At 44.7% G+C, this 16406-nt stretch overlaps 1 protein-coding gene across 3 annotated transcripts in view; it reads left to right on the forward strand.

Annotated features, from left to right (window-relative positions):
* Nucleotides 1–16094, forward strand: part of TDP1 (tyrosyl-DNA phosphodiesterase 1) — a 96125-nt gene extending 80031 nt beyond the window's left edge. For 2 of the 3 annotated variants that reach the window (XM_022576300.2, XM_022576299.2), the window contains one exon: nucleotides 2631–16094. In XM_022576300.2, coding sequence (XP_022432008.1) covers nucleotides 2631–2704 — 74 coding nt within the window. In that variant the 3' untranslated portion in view covers nucleotides 2705–16094. The remainder of the gene's footprint in view (nucleotides 1–2630) is intronic. The other variant, XM_089908104.1, reaches the window with a different exon arrangement.
* Nucleotides 16095–16406: the final 312 nt, after the last annotated feature.

Below are 16406 nucleotides of genomic sequence, written 5' to 3' on the forward strand. Positions count from 1 at the left end.
CCCTGGACCGTAAACTTGAGAGGCCTTCATGTTTGGCTAGCGGAGTACCAGGCATCTAACCAGCACTACCAAGTATTTCACATACACATGTGACTGTATCATGTGAGGCAAGTTGTTCCCTCACGGGACAGTTTAGGAGGATTGCCTAAAACAGGCCGTCATCTGAGCCAGTGAGTGGTAATGGCTGATTTCCAGTAGTAATGGGCAAAAAGACACAACAGAATCATAACCCCCCTCTTTTCGCCTTCCTCTTGGCCCTTTTTGTGGCCTTCCCCCACGGTAGTGGAAGGCCTTGCAGCTGGCATGGAGAGGCGCTGCCCGGGAGGTGCAGACATTTGCTCATTTATAAAGCAGAGCCTCAGGGGGATTTGCCAGGAGCGTGGTTTCCAGGTCCTCGCTTGGTCATCGTTGGCTAAATTTAAGGGAAAGGAATAGTCATCCCTTGGTATCTGCCAGGAATTGGTCAAGGACCCACCTTGGATCCCAGAATCCACAGATGCATAGTGAGCCACCCGTATCCACAGTTCCACATCCCCAGATTCAACCAACCACTGATCGTGTAGTGTGTATTTATTGAAAAAAATCGCATATAAGTGGACACTCACTGTTCAACCCCAAGTTGTTCAAGGGTCCACTGTAAATGCAGGGGTGGTCTTTAAGTTACAGCCTCACTGGCAAATGTCTGTATCACAGATCTGCACTGGTGAAGAATCTCTCTAATGGCTATTCATATAGCAAGGATTGGGGGGGTATTCTGCCTGGGGGATTAAGCAGAGCAGACATTGCCCAACAGAGCAGTTTGCAGGGAAAGAGGTAAATAAGGGGAAGTCCAGCCACAGAAGATGGTGTTTCCAATGGAAGAGAGTGGGTGCTTTCTTAAGGCCAGTGAGTAGCCGTGGAGTCAAGTTGCCAGCCCTGCTAGTCCCTTACCTCTTAAGAAACTTAATTACCAGAAAGTGTGGTTTCATGCTTTCAAACCATCTCAAGGCCAAAGGGGAGAGAACAGGGTTCTGATAACTTGTTGTCATCTTCGGCATTCTTTTCCTGCACTTCCTGCTGGGAGCTTCCATTTGCACTTGCCCTGTGATTATTCAAAACAAACAGCGAGGCTGGGTGGAAGGAGCAACAGATACCATTGTTTGCCAGGTCGGCCTCCAAGGTACCGCCTGCCTCTGTTCAAGAAAAGGAGAAAGCCTCCCCCAGGGGCTGTGGGCGGTGCCGGCGGGCAGCTGCTGCAGTGGGATGGTCCATCTCAGCTGACCTGCCAAGTGGCCAGTTTACTATAAGCATGCGGCCCTTCCATCTCTCTGTATTTCTCAGAACAATAGTATGGGGGGTTATTTTTAATCCTTGCAGTGTATTTATACCCTACCCATATATTTTTTTAATTAAATAATTTATTTTTGGCTGCATTGGGTCTCCGTTGCTGCACGTGGGCTTTCTCTAGTTGTTGAGAGTAGGGGCTACTCTTCGTTGTGGTGCTTGGGCATCTCATTGCGGTGGCTTCTCAGAGCAGGGGCTCTAGGTGCTCAGGCTTCAGTAGTTGTGGTGCCCAGGCTCAGTAGTTGTGGCGCACGGGCTTAGTTGCTCCGCAGGCATGTGGGATCTTCCTGGACCAGGGCTTGAACCCGTGTCCCCTGCATTGACAGGTGGATTGTTAACCACTGCACCACCAGGGAGGTCCCTACACCCTACCCATATTATGATGGTTCTTTTTGAAATGGTTTGACTCTGGCAGTAGCCATGTGTGGTAAAAGAGATTTGTTCCAATTTTTTCAATTTGTGAAACATCAGTTAAAAGGAAGAAAAGTTCACACATATTGAGCACCTACAACATGCCAGGAACTTTCACAGATGTTCTCTCATTCATGCTTCACAATAATCCTGGGAGGTTGCTAATGTCATTACTTCCCATTTCAGAGATAGGGAACCTGAGGCCAAAATCCACATGCCTTCCTCAGGCTGCAGAGAAGGATGAAGGCAGGATTTGAGCCTAGGTCACCTTTCCGTTGTACCATTCCAAGGCTTGTTGCTTTTCTCAACGTGGGTCTACGGTCATTATACAGAGATCTTTCTGCCTTATCAATCACTAGCCTTAAGTTACAGAACAAAACCATTTCAGGGATGTGACGCTGGGCCTCTTGGTTCTGTGCGACCATGACCAGCTGCTGAGAGCAGAAGAATGGCCTTTGACTGTACCCATTGTTGGTTTCTCCAGGTTCTTAAAAGAAGAAAATGAGCTGCCCTCATCTGTTACATTCTCTCTGTGTGCAACACTGTGTCTTGTGCACTACACGGGTTTATTTCATTTAATCCTCCTGACAGCTCCACGACTTAGATACACATAAGGAAACTGAGGCTCAGAGAGGTGAAGTGACTTGTCAACGTAAGTGGCAAGCCAGCATTCACCCCGGGCTTCAGCCTGCTCCCATGTTCACTCACCCGTGTCTTAACATGAACCTTTACTACAAGCTCTTACCTATAAGGGCTCTCGTCGGGGCTTGATTCAGAAAAGGCTCTTCATGATTTGCAGACTCTGGCCCATGAGTAATTTTATCCTGTCAGGTGGGTGAATTTTCTGTAATCCTATTTAAATCAGTATTATACTTATGTAATTTTTTTTCCCGCAGATCGGCCCTGGATTTGGAACATTCCTTATGTCAAAGCACCAGATACACACGGGAACGTGTGGGTTCCCTCCTGAGAGCAGTAAAGTACTGTGAAGTTGACATGTAAGGCATTGAACCCCAAACATTGGATGTTCTTGTTTGCACTGGGTGTTCACTTTTCTTAATGTTTTATCTGCCCCCCTACAAAACTCTTTGCAAAAGTCGAGATTTCAAACACAGATGTTGGTTATCCTTTTAATGACCGTTGTTAACACTCTCACTTTAAAAAACTATATATTTTCTTAACTCCCTTTTCTATGCTTTGGAATGAAAGCTATTAAACTTCACCACGTTAAAAGAATACATAGGTGTAAAACGATCTTCCTAATGATGAGGACTTTTCACGGCGGTGTCGGCGCTTGTGAATTGAAGGTTGACTTGTGTCAGTTGTGCTCTGTCAGGAGAGGTGCTCTGGATTCAGCTAGAACTTCTCAGAGCAGGAACGTGACCTCTCACCCAGTCCTCTCTCAGCTTTTTTAGTGTGTCTCGGGGTTGCTGGAGGGAGTCTGGGGTGTGTCGGCTGGTGCGGCTACCCCGACGCCATGGGCCGTGTTGACTGTCGTCACCCTGCAGCTTTAGACGACGTTTCATCCCCCCTGCCCCCGGCCGTGCTGGCTGCCCTCCCACTCAAGGACCACCTGCCCTCCCCTCACCCATTCTCCACAGTGCATGGTGTCTCCTCCATCCCCAGAAATGTCCACAAAAGACAGCTCGCAGGATCATAAAAAAAGCACACAAGTATTTCACTCACAAGAGCCCCTGAAATGTAAACTGATTGGGTGCCTTTAATTCACAAGTGAGGGAACTGAGGCCCAGAAAGGTTCAGGACGTCCCCCAGGCCCCAGCTGCCTGGGTCAGAGCGACCAGCATCTTCCTGCTTTGTGTCTGTGTGCCCTTCACACGCAGGATCGCGCTCTCCTCAGATGACTTAGAGCCTTCTCGTTTTTTCTTCTGCGTGAGGCTCATTTCCAGGTTGTCATCAGCTCCTTCATCGTAGAATTTAGAATAGAGTTCAGTGTTAATTTTGTTTTGTTTGGGGTTTTTTTGTTTCGATTTTTTGCGGTACGCGGGCCTCTCACTGTTGTGGCCTCTCCCGTTGCGGAGCACAGGCTCCGGACGCGCAGGCCCAGCGGCCATGGCTCATGGGCCCAGCCGCTCCGCGGCGTGCGGGATCTTCCCGGACCAGGTCACGAACCCACGTCCGCTGCATCGGCAGGCGGACTCTCAACCACTGCGCCACCAGGGAAGCCCCAATGTTAATTTTGAAAGATTTTTTTAAGATACTAGTTTTCCAGACTGTTCCTCAGAGGCCGAGGATGTTCACATCAGAAAGCTGCTGGGGTGGGTTAGGGATGGGTGCTCCTCCCTTCTCCTTCCCTGATCAGAGGAGCCTTCCTTCACCACTTTTATATATTGGGTTCTCTAAAGGATACTATCTGGGTGGTTTTTTGTTTTGCATTCTGCTTAAAAACATAAAGTGAAAAGCCACTGAATTCATTTAACCAGTTTCTTCCACTGGTAAGAAAAGTTAGGCTTAATCCTTTTCGCACCCTGCCTTCTACTTCAGGGGCATTCAAACCCTGTATCAGATGAGCCCAGGTGCCTTGGAAGGCAACAGGGAAGGTGCCCTGGACTGGTAGTAGCGGTGGGGCCGGCCCAAAGCAGGAGCCCAGGAGTCTGAGCTGGGTGTCTAGGGGACTGCCATCAAAGACCTGTGATTCCCACCAGCACAGTGGTCCGTCCTGGGTGGGCATGGGGGGAGTGCCAGCCTCCAGGCAGCAGGGGAGCATCACAACCGCCGCAAGTAGTCGGCCAGCTCCGGGCAGGACCCAGGAAGCCTGGGCTGCTCGGGGCCCAGCCAGTCAAAGGATAGCAGACTCGGGTATGTGACTCATCTGATCCACATGACTGCAAAGTGGGTCGGAGCCCAGAGCTGGAGTCAGGCTGCCGGGCTTTGAGTCCCAGTTCTGCCACCACTTCTCTGTGCCTTGGTCCCCTCACCTGTAAGATAGGGCTGGGGTAGTAATCATTCCCGTTGCAGAGGCTCATTGAGACTGTCCGGTGAGTTAGGACGTGAAAGTGCCTGCACAGAGTGGGGGCTGTACAGGGGACACCCTCGAGTCATTAGGCTTATCCTCATTTTCCTGACAAGGAAACCTGGACTCAGACAGGTGAAGTGCTTGTCCAAGGTCACACTTCTCGAAAGTGCTCTCACCAGTGTTTGAACCCAGGTCCGGCAGCATCCAGAGCCTGTTCTGTACTTGCAGGGGGCCCAGGCTCCTGGGCAGTGTGGTGGACAGTATCCGAGGAGATGGACCATTTTCCCCCAATCCACTGTGGACAGATACTTTTATAGGATACAGGATCAGGTGCTTGGATGTCACAGCACTGTCAGATTGCTAAGAAAGTTCCTAAATGCTCACTTCTACTTTCTGTACTCATCGCAGGCTGGCCTGGTCCATAGCCACACTTGGAGTGGCACCCTAGACCCAGCAGGGACCCAGAGTGCCCTTCTGGAAGCTGAGACAATCTCTGTAGAATGGGCTGGTTAGCTATATCAAGGTACAGTTAGGGGAGGTCCAAGGTCAAGGGGCATGTACCCAGTGGGTGTGCAGGCCCAACCCCGGAGAGCTGCCTCCTGTGGCCCTTGCCCTGGTCAGCATGGGCTCAGCGAGGCAGGGCTAGGCCAGGCCAGCGTAGTACCAGGTCAGTACCACGAGCTCTCTGGGCACGGTTGATAGCACATGTGGAAAATAAAGTAATGCCTCAAGAGTGATCAACATGGGATTGATTAAATCCCATGAGGTTCAGCAAAACAAGAGGTTCAACCCCATCTGGTCCTTTTATTAATGTGACTGGCTAAATTACCCAAAGTGCTACAAAAAAGCATCATCAACGCCTGTTAATTTTTTTTTAATATTTGTTTGGTTATTTGGCTGCGCTGGGTGTTAGTTGCGGCACGGGGGATCTTCATTGCGGCATGCGGGATCTAGTTCCCTGATCAGGGATCAAATCCAGGCCCCCTGCATTGGGAGCCTGGAGTCTTAGCCACTGGACCACCAGGGAAGTCCAAACACTTGTTAATGTTTGAGGAAACCACTTCTGTTATTCTCAGGTTGGGGTTCAACAATTATTTCTCCCCAACTCGGGAAACCCTCGCCTCCCTCTGTCTGCCATAGCTGTGTGCCACTTTTTATCCTTTTTCCCCACCTCCTTCCGTCCTTTCAGATCTCATGGAAACACTTATCCAGTGACTTTATACCTGCTGAGGGCAAACTTCCGTATAAAAGAATCCACCCTCTTCTTCGTAAGCTGCCCGATACAGGAGACTCATCTGCTGAGTAAGGAGTTTCTCTGCATGTGGACAAAAAGAACCGCTGCCTCTTTTTCTTAAAAAGTTTTATCTTGTTCTTTTGAAATCTTACCTAGCATCCTTTTACAGAGATGGACATGTAGCCAAAAATCTAAATGAGATTTTCATATTGGACAATGAATTTCAACAGTATTCTAAATGCTTAAGCATTTAAGAGACCCTCCCCAAATTTTTGGAGGCAGGAAATTGTCATCCCTGACACTTGGTGACTTAAAGGAAGTCACTTGCCATTTAGGCAGGAGGATTCCATGTCCCCTCACTTCTCTGGTACTCTCTGGTAAAGAGAGGAATGATCTGCCACCAGCTTCCTTCTTGGGGGAGGGAGGGAGATGGGATTTTTAAATTATGTTTTATCCTCATACTCCTGGGAAAGGAGGCCTAGTTTTAACCATAGTTGATAAAAATCAGCCTTAGAAGTTCACTGATTTGGAGACTGTATTTTTCTACATAATGTAATAGCTGATGTTTCCTGACTTCTTCCTATGTTTCAGCTCCTGTACTTAAGTGCTTGTTTAAGCCTCACATCAGCCTTCTCTTATTTTTTTTTATCTTTATTGGAGTATAATTGTTTTACAATGTTGTGTTAGCTTCTGCTGTGCAACAAAGTGAATCAGCTATATGTATACATATATCCCTGTATCCCCTCCCTGTCTCACCCTTCTAGGTCATCACAGAGCATCGAGTTGATCTCTCTGTGCTATGCGGCTGCTTCCCACTAGCCATCCATTTTACATTTGGTAGTGTATATATGTCAAAGCTACTCTCTCACTTCGTCCCAGCTTCCCCTTCCCCCCGCCCTGTGTCCTCAAGTCCGTTCTCTACATCTGAGTCTTTATTCCTGCCCTGCCACTAGGTTCATCAGTACCTTTTTTTTAGATTGCATATACGTCCGTTAGCATACGGTATTTTTCTCTTTTGACTTACTTCGCTCTGTATGACAGACTCTAGGTCCATCCACCTCACTACAAATCACTCAATTTCATTCCTTTTTATGGCTGAGTAATATTCCATTGTATATATGTACCACAACTTCTTTATCCATTCATCTGCTGATGGACATTTAGGTTGGTTCCATGTCCTGGCTATTGTAAATAGTGCTGCAATGAACATTGTGGTACAAGACTCTTTTTGAATTATGGTTTTCTCAGGGTATATGCCCAGTAGTGGGATTGCTGGGCCATATGGTAGCTCTGTTTTTAGTTTTTTAAGGAACCTCCATACTCTTCTCCGTAGTGGCTGTATCAACTTACATTCCCACCAGCAGTGCAGGAGGGTTCCCTGTTCTCCACTTCCTCTCCAGCCTTCTCTTAAATAACATCCATAAGATCCCACAGTGAGCAGCAGCACCAAGCCTCACTTTCCTGGTGTGGAAGCTTTCTTGTGTGGAAGTTATATAGTTGTCCTTAATAGAAATTATTAATACCACATGACTTTTCAAATGAATATGGTTTCTGCATCAGATTCAGTATGCTTAAAATGAGGATCTTAGATTTGATTTTGTTGCAACTTTTTTTTTTTTTTTTTGCGGTACGCGGGCCTCTCACTGCTGTGGCCTCTCCCGTTGCAGAGCACAGGCTCCGGACGCGCAGGCTCAGCGGCCATGGCTCACGGGCCCAGCCGTTCCGCGGCATGTGGGATCCTCCCGGACCGGGGCACGAACCCGTGTCCCCTGCATCGGCAGGCGGACTCTCAACCACTGCGCCACCAGGGAAGCCCTTGTTGGAACTTTTTTTTCCCACATGAGAGTAAAAATTCACTTTCTAAGAAACAATGTCTAACATCATTTGATCAATTGTGAAACCATTTTTGGGTGATCTAAGTGTTTGATTCAAATCTTAAGACATTTTGAGTTCCCCCCCCCACCCCGTTACTGTAGAGTTAGAGCTTTAATTAACCCCATCCTCAAGAATTCCTTGAGAATACTTGCTTTTGACTGAATATGTCAAAGAAAAAGGTTAGATAGGCATTCTTTTTTTACATTCGTAAAATGTAGCAATTGTGTTGATGCCTGAATGATACTAATTGTAATGATAAAGTATAATGACAGAAGTCTGTACAGGAACTCAGTGACTGGCAGAAATAAATTAGCTTAACAATTGTATGGAATTAAATCTAAAATTCTTTTGATTATGTGCTAACACGTGTTATGCACAGGTCACATCCCATTATGATTAAATCTTTGCCGAGTTTGCCAAGTTTAGTAGCCCACTTATTTCAAGCAATATGCAGGACAAAAGTACTGCAAACAAAACTGTACAATTTCTTACTGAATTTCTATCAACTAGTAAGTTATATGTCTTAAGTGGCCGTTGCTTACATAGTAGGATTCACAGGCAGAAACAAAAGATGAGGCCAGAAAAGGGGCTCCTGGGAGATGCCAACAGAGCAGCGTAGAGGCAGGGACCACCTCTGAGCCCCGTCTCTGTCCGCCGGTCCCTGAGGAGTAACACTGACCCACAAGTACTGAGTACTTGCCGTGTCCCGGCTACTGTTCTGTGACATGCATATTAACTAACTGAATCTTCATAAGAACCTGATCAAGGAGGCATTAGTATTATCCCCATGTTACACATGGGGAAACTAAGATGATTTGTCCAGAGAGAGTCACACAGCTGGCAAGGGGCAAAGCTGGGATTTGAACCGAGGCAGGACTGCTGGGAGGAGCTGGGCAGCAGGTGTGGCCAGCGCTCCAGTCAAGGAGCAGGGCTCCCATACATGATTTGTAGCTGTAGCTACAAAACCGGGTGCACTTTCAGACACTGCAACAGTGCACGGTTGGCGGGACAGAACCCGCTGGCAGTGCACAAAATCGGCCACTAAATGCAGCCTTAGCGTGCAGGGCTGAGCCACTGCAGTGTTAAAGCCAGAACCCGGCAGTGGAGCCGGTTCCTTTCAAGAGAGAACGTCGATGGCTGAAAACTTTGCCTTGTTGAGTGTGTTCTCTTCAGTTCTCTGAAACCTGGCGTTTCCACTGACTCAGTAGATCTAAAGCACAGAAAACTGGCGGCGTAGAGGATGCTGGGGGGGGGGGCAAGAGGCAGCCCAGGAAGTGGGGAGCAGGGATGTGTTGAAATGAGGGCACGTCATATATTTAAGGAGGGGTGACGAGTAGTCACAGGGCCAAAGCATTGCAAGTCTGGGTACGATTAGTAGCCCAGTTTTTACACAAGAGTTCCAAGCAGGTCTCTCAGCGCAGAATCCAACTGCTGTGTATAAATTACACTTTATTCTTTCTAGGTCTACCAGAAGCTCTACTGAAACTGCAGTCTGATTAATGTTAATCGGTCGAAGGCGCTTGGCTCAGTTTCTCCTGTTCCCTTTGTAGCAAGGTTTTCGGAGAGCCCCATTGCAATGGCCAGTTTTCTTAATACGCACAGAGACTCTCAGAAGGGAAAGGCAAAAGAGAAATTGCATCCGTAGGGAATTTATTATGGGTTATGATAGTAGGTAACTTTATATACATCATCACACGTGGGGCAGGTTATACCTCATTTTGTAAGAGGGAAAAAGTAAGGTTCAAGGTCACAGAACTAGTGTGTGTCCCTTTGTGGCCCCAAGGACACAGATGATGCCACTGTGCGTGATCTGGGTGGCTCTGTGTTCATAGGTTCTTTAGAAATTAACATTATGACAGCTGAATGCTGATTTTATTTTCTTCAGATAATTGACATTACTAAAATTTAAAAGCCTCTGTAAATATTTGTTATTTAATAATACTTTATTAATATTTTTACAAAAGACTACATTAGTCAGGATGCTTTTATAGTTACAGAAACCAGATTAGTTAGGCTTAAGCAATGAAAGAGACTTTTAACACGAGTCTAACCAAGTCTACCTTCAAGTCTCAGCTCTGCTTTCCAGAATCTGGACATCATTCTCAATCAAGCTCTCTCCACCTGGAGGCTGAAATTCCCACTCCCTCACCACCACCGCACGCTCCAGGATCCCATATTATATCTGGCTAGTCATTTCAGAGAAAACAAAATACTTCTTTCCCAACTGCACTGGCCAAAGTCCCCTGACACATCCGATTGGTCAGGTTGAGTCATGTGTCCATCCATGATGCAAGCACTCCAGATCAGAGACTGCCCCTGCTGAGGAGGGGGCAGGTGCAGAGTTCACCAAAGACAAGTGGAAGATGCCTGAGGTCCAATCCAGAACAAGAAGTATCTCTAGGTGAAGTATTAATATTGTGCCAGAGGAACCTTCTTTATGCCTTGTTCTTAAATAATGTGTGCAAGCATGCAGATTTTATTTAAAAGTAAAAGGATGCAACTAGAGATTATCATACTGAGTGAAATCAGTGAGAAAGAGAAAGACAAATACCATATGATATCACTTATATGTGGAATCTAAAATATGACACAAATGAACCTATCTGTGAAACAGAAACAGAATCACGGACATAGAGAACAGACTAGTGGTTGCCAAGGGGGAGGGGGTTGGGGGAGGAATGGACTGGGAGGTTGGGGTCAGCAGATGTAAGCTAGTATATATAGGATGGATAAAAACAAGGTCCTACTGTATAGCACAGAGAGCTATATTCATTATCCTGTGATAAACCATAATGGAAAAGAATATTTTTAAAAATATATATATGTGTAACTGAATCACTTTGCTGTATAGCAGCAATTAACATTGTAAATCAACTATACTTCATTTTTAAAATAAATAAATAAATAAATAAATAATAAAAGCAAAAGGAAACCAAGAAGGAAATTTTAAAATCCAAGTTTCTCGAAAAAGCTGGTTATATAAGTGAACCCTTGTAACTTGAGTGTTCTAAAGCAGTGATTTTTCAAACTTCGGGTCACAACCCTTTAGTGAATCATGAATCAATTTAGGGTGTCATGACCAGCACTTTTAAATGAAAGATAGTAGAAATTATCTGTGTGTAGCACAAAGTAAGGTTATTATTTTTTTCTTTCTTTCTTTTTCTTTTTGGTACGCGGGCCTCTCACCGTTGTGCCCTCTCCCGTTGCGGAGCACAGGCTCCGGACGCGCAGGCTCAGCGGCCATGGCTCACGGGCCTAGCCGCTGCACGGCATGTGGGATCTTCCCGGACCGGGGCACGAACCCGTGTCCCCTGCATCGGTAGGCGGACTCTCAACCACTGCACCACCAGGGAAGCCCCAAGTAAGGTTATTTTTGTTTCAATGTGTGTGAGTGGGTTCAGGGTTACAATCTAAAATGTATTCTTTCCCAGGTTTGCTAGTTTATCCACTCTGAATGAAGACAGATGGTCACCTGGGTGATGACTTGAGGTTTTACCAAGTGTCTAGCCCCAGCTCTGCTCCCTACCCCCATGAGACCTTAGGCAAGTCATGTGATGCCTCTGAGTCTTCATTTTTTCCTGTTATGTGGGGCTAATAGCTATCCTTCCTGCCTGGTGGGATTGTAGTAAGAATCAAATGAAATGGAGCTCCTAAGCACTGGTAAGAACTCCCTCAATGTAAATTGGAACGATTCTTGGTAAGTACCAAACTGGCAGTGTCTCCCTGGGGCATTTAGAGAATGGTAACTCAAGTGTAAAAAAATAAAACCCATGCCTTCTGAAAAGTTAGCTACTTGCCACAAATATTGCTCCTTCACCCACTACTAAAGGCAGGTTTTTCTGACAGTTGGGGGTAGATTGAAGAGTCCTGGATGCAGCAGGGTGGCTAGTAGGCCTCTGGATTCCAGAGGTGGGGGCTCTATTTTCAAGGGAGTCTTTGTCCGGGGGCGCAGGCTCTCAAACGCGCCCTGAACAACTCTGCAGAGCTGACCCACATACTTCCTGCCCTGAAAGCACGGATCCATGTTGCCTCCTGCCTCTGGGAAAGAGGGGTCCTCGTGGAGGCTGAGTTGGGACTGAGGGTGGGGTTGGGAGTCCATGTTCATGTGAACCCCACGTGTGAGTTGACCCTTCGGCCCTGGGAGGAAGTCCATTTTACAAATGAAGAAACTAAGGTGCAAAGAGATCTGTGAACTGCCTACAGTTGCCTTCTTGAAGACAGAGGGAGGTCCTGCTTCCTGAACACCTCTGATACCACAACAGCCTCAAGAAATGGGCACCTTTACTTGTGCTTGGATTGGCAGAATCTTCCTTAAGAGAGAGGAATGAACTGTGTGATCTCAGCCACTTACCTCTCTAGGAACAACCTGGGAGGAAGCACTTAGGAAGAGCCCAGCCTAGCCCTGGTTCTGCCCTTCCATTCCATTCTTCTCTGGCATTCCAGGACACACTTGGCCGTGCATGACCTCTCCCCTGGGTCTCTAGTTCCTGCTCTTGGTGTGGCACCCAGCCCCTGCCCAAAGCAGAGCTGGGTGGCCTTAAAAATAAGTGCAGCTGTGGGAAGAGGGGATTGAATGCATGAGGGAACTTTTAGGGGTGATGGAAATGTTCCTAGCATGATGGTGGCATTGGTTACACTTTACAAACCCCCTTGCATTATACACCAAATTGGTCGTTTTTATTGAATGTGAATTGTAGCTCCATATAGCTGCTTTTTAAAAACTCAAAGAATGTACCAGCTCAGATATGTGCATTGTATGTAAATTCTACATAAGAAAAAATCAGGAGCTGAACTCTAGTTATATATATACTGAAGTATTTAGGGGCAAGTGTATTGATGTCTGCAGTTTATTTTGAAATGCTTTAAAATAAGGTGTATTAAAGGACGAGTAGATACATGATAAAGTATAGAAAAATTTAATCGTACAATCTAGATTGCGACTCTAAAATTCTTTCGACTTTGGTGTATGTTTGAAAATTTCATTATCAAACGTTGTGGGGAAACCACGTAACTTCCGGTTTCTGGCAGCGCCAAATGGCTCCTATTGAACCAATTCTTTCACAAATAAAAGTTATACGCTCTGGGGTGGAGCTTATACCAGCCACTGAAAGCGACCAAAAGCAGGCAGAAAAGAAGAGAGTCAACGACGGAAAAAAAAGCACTCCACTGGGTGAGTTTCCTGTCTTTTCACCACTTTGGGCCTGAGGTCAGGTTTTAGTCTGAGGTCAGGTTTATGCATGGCAGGTAAACCACCCGTGGGAAAGCTACAGTCTTCTTGGCTTGGAGATCCAGAGTACAGGGTTTGGAGCATCCACAGCCTCTGAGAGTGAAGAGGGAAATAACAGAAGAAAGAGCGAGAGGGGATTCCCGATGTGTTTGTAAACTCTCCTCACTGGCTGACCGCTGAACCCTCCGTGCGTGGCTAAGGCTAAAAGAACTGAACTAGAATTTGAGATACTTCCCGCTGTAGAGATAATATTGCAGTTGAGTTCAGCCAAGTTTACTGCCTGATTAAGAAGTATTGTTGTTTTTAGAGGAACAGAATCCAGAATTTCTCCATCATAAATTATATACAGCAGTCACTAGCCACATGTGATATTTAAATATGTTAACATCAAATAAAGTTAAAAATTCAGTTCCTCACTTGCACTCGTCACATTTCAAGTGCTCGGTAGCACCACGATGGACCACTTTATAGAACAGCATAGATATGGGATATTTCCCTCATCACAGAAGTGATGGACAGTGTTTATCTGATCAATTAAAATGTGGAGATTGTCACAACTGACCAGAAAAATGGAAAGAAAGAAGACCGAACTGCTATATGCTGTCCGTAATAAATCCACCTTAAATATATATAAGGACAGAGATAGGTTAAAAGTAAATGGAAAAGATACCATGGAAATGTTAAGTAAATGAAGCCTCTGGTAACCAGATTAATATCAGACAAAATAAACTTCAAGGCAAAGAGTATCACCAGAGATAAAGACAGACATTTCATAAAAATAAAAGGGTCACTACATCAGGAAGATATAATAATCATAAATGCTTATATTAAATAACGGCTTCAAAGTATGTGAAACAAATTGACATAATTAAAGGGAGAAATAGACAATTTGACAATCATAGTTGGTGATTTTAATACTCTCAATAATTGTTAGGATAACTAGAACAAATGTCACTAAAGACAGAAGATCTGAAAAACACTATCAACAACCTTGACGTACTTGGCATTTATAGAACACTACGTCCAACAACTGCATAATACATATTCTTTTCAAATGCATATGGTACATTCACTAAGACCATATTCTGGACCATAAAACAAGTCCCAATAAATTTAGGAATACTGAAACATACCAAATATGGTCCTCTGACCTGTGAATGAAAAACACTGCCTTCCTTATCAGTAAACAAAAGATGTGGCAGCCATCAAGCCACTGCAGCCACTCCCAGTGGTGCACCCTGAGGGCACTCAGGATGGGAAAGAACAGGATACTGGCCCCAGATAGCTCAGGTGCACATCAAAGAAATGATTTCACTGAGCCCAGATGTTGCATCTTCCCATACCCAGGAAAGTGCTAAATTCATTAACTTGAGATACCCAGTTTTCTTTACCAGTAATCTTTTGGTGTTCCAGCTACCTGGTTTTTGTTGGAAAACTCCTGTATACCCTGGCTCCTCCCCTCCCTCTTCAGAGCAGTCTCTCAGAACTATCTGAGAAGCTGTGTCCTGGGCTTGAAGTCCTCAGAAAGTCTGACAACATAATTCTTAACTTTTAGGATGTGCATTTTTTTCACTTGACCACATTGAAAATGTTATAATTTGTCTTTAAAAACAGACTTAAAAAATTAACACAGCTAAATAATTTGTGGGTCAAAGAAGAAAAAATTGGAAAATATATTCAACAAAATGATGTAGAAATACAGCATACCAAAATTTTTAGGATGCAGCTAGCCCAGGGCTAACAGAGATTTGTAGCTGAAAAATGCGAACATTGGAAAAGAAGATCTAAAATTTGTGACCTTACCATCCACTGTAAGAAGTTGTAAAAAGAAGTAAAGTAAACCCAAAAGGAATTAGAAGAATGAAATATGAGTAGAAATCCCAAGTGGAATTTATCCCAGAAATGCAAGGTTGGCTTGACATTAGAAAACAATAAATGAAATTCAAGATATTAACAGAATAAAGGAGAAAATTATATGATCGTTACACTAAATGCAGGAAAAGCATTTGATAAAATTCAGCACTCATTCATGTTTAAAAAAAAAACTCTCAAAAACAAAAGTAAACGGAAACTTCCTCAACCTGATAAAGGGTATCTATGAAAAACCCACACTGTAGTTAATGGTGGAAGAACTAAAGGCTTTCCCCTAGGATCATGAACAAGACAAGGATGTCTGCTTCCACCACTTCTAGTCAGTATTATACTGAGGTCCTAACCATTGCAGCATGACAAGAAAAAAAAAGGTAAACATCAGAAAAGAAGAAGCAAAACACTATTTCAGATGCCATCGTTATTTACATAGAAAATCCTAAAGGGGGACTTCCCTGGTGGCACAGTTGTTAAGAATCCGCCTCCCAATGCAGAGGACACGGGTTCAATCCCTGGTCCAGGAAGATCCCATATGCTACGGAGCAACTAAGCCTGTGCGCCACAACTACTGAGCCTGTGCTCCAGAGCCCACGAGCCACCACTACTGAGCCCAAGTGCTGCAACTGCTGAAGCCTGCGCGCCTAGAGCTGGTGCTCCACAACGAGAGAAGCCACCTCAATGAGAAGCCCACACACCACAACATAAGAGCAGCCCCCGCTCACCGCAACCAGAGAAAGCCCAGGCACAGCAACGAAGACCCAACACAGCCAAAAATAAATAAATAAATAAATAAATAAATAAAAGAAAACCCTAAAGGAATCAACTACTTCAGCTAATGAGTGAATTTAGCAAGGTTGCAGGAACCAAGTTAATTTGTAAAAATCATTTGCATTTTTACATACTACAGCAAACACTTGGAAAATAGGATCTTGATATTTCATTTACAATTTCATCAAAAAACCAAAATACTTTAGAATAAATTTACAAAGATGTACAAGATCTCTACATGAAAATTTGCTAAGTCTGAAATAAACTGAGGGCTATACCTCATTCATGAATTAAGATGTCAATTCTCCTTAAAATAGATCTGACACAATCCTAATCAAGATCTCACAAGGTTTTTTCTGATGAAATTAACAGGCTGATTCTACAATTTTTATGGAAACGGTAAGATGCTATAATACCCAAAGAAAATCTTGATAAAGAAGAGCGAAGTTGGAGGACTCACACTTCCTGACTTCAAGACCGATTATAAAGCTACAAGTAATCTAAATACTGTGGTATTCTTATAAGGATGGACAAATAATGAGCAGGATACAGATTCCTATAATAAATTCACTTTTGTCTTTTCAGCAAATGACACTCAAATAACTGTATAGCCACACGGACAAAATATACCTCGACTCTTTTACCTCACGCCATACAGAAACAGACTTAAGATAAATCATTGACCCACGTACAAAAGCTAAAACTATAAGATTTCTACAGGAAAA

The sequence above is a fragment of the Delphinapterus leucas genome, chromosome 2 (genome assembly GCF_059928025.1).
Source record: "Delphinapterus leucas isolate spDelLeu-1000000601 "Yukka" chromosome 2, BTC_Dleu_Yukka2, whole genome shotgun sequence".
NCBI lineage: Eukaryota > Metazoa > Chordata > Mammalia > Artiodactyla > Monodontidae > Delphinapterus > Delphinapterus leucas.